We start from the raw sequence: 4,644 nt of genomic DNA, 5'->3' as shown, positions 1-4,644 counted from the left end.
TTTTCACCACTATCATTGTTGCAAAAATAGCATTCCAAAGATTAACTCTTAAAAAGTTGCATATCACTATAAATAAATAAGATTTCTTTAAATGCAAAAATAAAAATAAAAGCTTTCAAATGAAATCTGTCAGGAAATAAGGTACATCACAATAGCATGGCTAAAGGAAATAAGAGCAAAGTGTTTTCAAGGGCCTAGATTTGAGCCCCAGCTCTGGCACGAGGTAAATATGTGCCCATGGACAACCTACAAAGTATTTCTGAGTCTCCAGTGTGTAATGCATAACATGAAGGACTAGGTTAAAGTATATCTTAGGCCTATTCAAGACTAACTCTCTATGACTGTGAAACTATTTTCATAAAACAAAAATGATTAGAATATTTAGGGTAGAATAAAGAGCAGAGGGAACACTTATGCTTAAGAACAAGTTAAAATTTTTCCTCTAGGTATATAAGAAAAATACTAGTGTTTGTTTCCTTCACTGAAAAAAAAAAAAAGAAATACTCTGATAAATACAGCTTTGGATCTCCTTTCACAATCATTTCAAGAGAAGAGTTTTCTGCCTAATGTTTTCTTCAGGGCAATTTTGACATCCTTATTCCTCAGACTATAAATCAGCGGGTTGAACATGGGTACCACAGCAGTATAGAATATGGAAGACACTTTCCCCTGGTCAAGGGGTAAAATAGAAGGTGGTTTGAGATACATAAAAGCTCCTGATCCAAAGAAAAGAGATACCACAATTATATGGGAACTGCAGGTACTGAAGGCTTTGGATCTGCCCTCAGTTGAACTAATGTGGAGAATACTAGAAAGAATGAAACCATAAGAGATGAAAATGGTCACAATAGGCACCCCAATGCCAATGGTCACAACAATGAAGACCACCAGCAAATTTATGTAAGAGCTGTTGCAGGAGAGCTCAAGGAGGGGAATGATATCACACATATAGTGATTGACAAGGTTGTCAGCACAAAAGGTTATAAACATGATGTTTCCCATATGGGTCACAGCCCCAAACACCCCCATCCCATAAACACCCAACATGAGGAGTAAACACACCTGAGGAGACATGGTGACCGTGTACAGCAGTGGTTTACAGATGGCGACATAGCGGTCATATGCCATCGCTGACAAGATATAGGATTCAGAAAAGACAAAGAAACAGAAGAAAAAAAACTGAGTCACACACCCCGCATAGGAAATGATGTTTCTCTTTGAGACAAAACCCATTAACATTTTAGGAGTGAGAGTAGTGGAATAACTAAAATCAATGAAAGACAAGTTGAGGAGGAAGAAGTACATGGGAATATGAAGGTGAGAATTCAGCCCAATCAGGGTTATGAGGCCCAGGTTCCCCACCACGGTGACCACATAAAAACCTAGGAACAGGAAGAAGAGGGGCATCTGGAGTTCCGGCTCATCTGTTAAGCCTGCCAGGATAAACTCTGTCACAGAGGAGGCGTTATCTGCAGCCATTGTCCTCTAGGAGGGTCTGTAAAGGAAAAAGAAACAAATCACTGAGACAGAAAGAGGCTACACGCCATGCAAGTGCAGGGGGGCGGATGTGGAGAAGACACAGATGGGAAGGTTCACTGAGTACTAACTATGGGATGGACACTGTCCTAAGTGCCATGTGGCATTATGATTATCCCCAGTTCACAGAGGAAGACACTGAACCTGAGGGACTTGCACAAGTCCCGATGCTGCTGAGTGACAATAGAAGGTGAACTTGGGTGATCTTGCTCCTGGGCTTGAGCTTTTACCCCCTCTGCTATAGGACAGACCAGGTCAGACAGACACTAACCCTGCTTCTGCTTGCAGTCACAGAGCTCTTCTCCATTGGCTCTCATCTAACTCTTTCATGGACACTCAGATGGCCCCAGTGAACAGAAAGTGACAACTCAGAGCTCAGACCCTCTGCTGCTACTTCTACTCTCAGATCCTCTGCTTGGAGGATCAAAACCTCTAATTGTTTTGCTGAGCTCAAGAACTTGATCTCTGAGTGTGGCTTTGTCCCAAGTCTCTTGTCCAAATTCCAGGCATGAGACAGCATCCTTTCCTAATGCCCATGGATAACAGGAGATGAAAGAGTTTTATTCTGGGATTAGAGATCTCCGTGACGTAGTTGTAGGGACTCCCTCAGGATCACTGCTCCAGAGACTCACTTCCCTAAGGAAGAAGAAATGTTTGTTTATGCATTTGATAATGCTTGATGTGGCTTTCAATGACCTAACCTTTCATTCTGGTTACATCTTTGTAAGCACAATTCAAAACAAAGTCTCATGGGAAAAATAGTACTTGCTCCTTGTATTGAGTGCTTACTATGTACCAAACACAGTATAGATCCAGCATCCTTGTACTAAAACCAAGTTTCTAAAGCAATGCACAAAAAATTAATACCTTTTTATTTCTCACAACAGCCCTATAGATTAGATCTATCAATCTCTCCTTTAAAGTAAGGAGCACACATGCTAGTAGGTTCCAGAATCTTGAGTCAAACTCTACTCCGTCCAATTTTAACTTCTTAGTTTTAATCACTAAGCACGCTACCTTCTTCTAAGTGACAATGAAATCTCTGAAGCAGCCATTTTTACTTACTAGGATCTCATGAGAGTCTTTATAGATAAAAACAAGTACTTATATAACTTTAAGGGAATGTAGGAAGTGCTAAAACCAAGAAAGGTAAAATTAAGGGAATCAGACTTTAGAGAAGGATATTCATTATTTCTCAGTCACATCCAATATATACCAAGAATTATTTTTTTAAGATTTTTACTTATTTTTTCATGAGAGACACACAGGCAGAGACACAGGAGAGGGAGAAGCAGGCTCCACTCAAGGAGCCCGACGTGGGATTCGATCCTGGGACTCCCTGGGCCGAAGGCAGGTGCCAAACCACTGAGCCACCCAGGGATCCCCCCAATAATTATTTGATCCTTCTCCACGCTTAAAAATAAACTTTCTCTGAATTTTCTCCACTACTTAACCCTTCATTTTAAGCTTGACTATTAAAAACAAATATTTGTCAGATAACTAAGAACAACTTCTATCAATACCTAAAGGCAGAGAACAGAGTCTTCAATCAATATGTCAGATTATGGGGAGTTGATGAAAGACTTTGAACAAGGATGGCCTTCTTTTATCACCTATCAATTGAATATCTATCCCATTCCTAAAACTTTTCTAAGTCTTGGTGAAAAAACACAAAGTGGTTCCTGCCCTCGTGGGGCTTTTAATCAAGTGAGAAAAGACAAAATACATGAAAGAAAGAAAGAAAGAAAGAAAGAAAGAAAGAAAGAAAGAAAGAAGAAAGAAAGAAAGAAAGAAAGAAAGAAAGAAAGAAAGAAAGAAGAAAGAAAAGAAAGAAGAAAGAAAGAAAGAAAGAAAGAAAGAAAGAAAGAAAGAAAGAAAGAAGAAAGAAAAGAAAGAAAGAAGAAAGAAAGAAAGAAAGAAAGAAAGAAAGAAAGAAAGAAAGAAAGAAAGAAGAAAGAGAAAAAGGTAAAATATGTAACTTGAAAAGTTATATGAAGAAAAGGAATACAAGGAATAAGGATAGCAAAGGCAAAGTTTACAGAATTCAGTTTTAAAATAGAATAATCTGACATTCAAGTGATAACTTTGACTTTGAAAGAGACCTAAAAAGTGTTTGCTTGGTACGATTAGTTACTCTAATAAAACACTGGACATTCATGACTCAATCCAGCACCTTTCTACAGCATCACATTTTTATACTGCACTGTAAATGCAATATGTTAACCCAGATTACTTGATCTGAGGGAGGAAATTCTGATGGTAGTAACAAGATAGAGGGCCAAGAGATCTTGCTGAGGTTTTAGACAATCACAAGTCATGCAATATAAATTATTAACTAAGACTGATATAAAGACTAATAAAACTTTGTGCAGCAATTTTTCCAGGGGCTTTATATATAAGTATAGCAAATTTTCCATCCAAAAATGTCTCTTTTGGATAAATTCAAGTGTTAGCAGATGAGTTCCGTTTTTGCTCATAGTTAAGGGATGAAGTCCTCTTGGAGAAGTTAAGAAATCAAAACACAAAGGCAGAGAAGTCCATCTTCCTCAGGCAGAGCCAACTAAAACCACTATACACACCCTCTGTGTGTTTATGTGAGAACACGCATCAGTGAGGACTTGCTTCCCCTCAGCTAAGACTCAATAATAATGGTCCCTCATCTGTGTGTTTACGTGAGAAATTTCCGTGGCCTAGAGCAACTCTAATGAATCCCAATCCCTTTTCTCAATCCCACTACACATTCAAGAAACAGAAAAAGCAATCTATTATCAAAAAATTAAAATAAGCACTACAGTTAAACTCTCCTTAGACCTAAAGGCAATGAAGACCTTAGGGGTTAATTAAATGTTCACTTTCCTCTAGAAATCTTAGAGGGTTCTTGAATGCATGATGCAACACCAGGAAAACTTCTGAGATTTTTGTCACCTCAAAGGTGGTTTCCATGGGAATTTCATTTCAAATGCATCTAGATTTTATTTCAAGTGAACTGGGGCTGCTACAAAGTCATTTCTACTAGTGACTTGTTCTAATACAAGCAGAAAGAAACATAGAAATAAATATTCTTTTTTTTAAGATTTTATTTATTTGACAGAGAGAGCACAAGCAGGG

General features: G+C 38.3%; 1 protein-coding gene across 1 annotated transcript; it reads right to left on the bottom strand.

Annotated features, from left to right (window-relative positions):
- Window positions 1-543: 543 nt before the first annotated feature.
- OR8B9 (olfactory receptor family 8 subfamily B member 9) lies at window positions 544-1,479 on the bottom strand. The gene has a single exon (NM_001389062.1). The coding sequence runs from the start codon at window positions 1,477-1,479 to the stop codon at window positions 544-546; it is 936 nt and encodes a 311-aa protein (NP_001375991.1).
- Between the last annotated feature and the right edge of the window lie 3,165 nt (window positions 1,480-4,644).

The sequence above is a fragment of the Canis lupus genome, chromosome 5, assembly GCF_011100685.1.
Source record: "Canis lupus familiaris isolate Mischka breed German Shepherd chromosome 5, alternate assembly UU_Cfam_GSD_1.0, whole genome shotgun sequence".
Taxonomy (NCBI): Eukaryota; Metazoa; Chordata; class Mammalia; order Carnivora; family Canidae; genus Canis; species Canis lupus.
This window is presented reverse-complemented; position numbering and strand designations above follow the sequence as displayed.

Excerpts from the sequence above, each read along its gene's own strand:
- OR8B9 (NM_001389062.1), bottom strand. The coding sequence starts at position 1,479 with ATGGCTGCAGATAACGCCTCCTCTGTGACAGAGTTTATCCTGGCAGGC.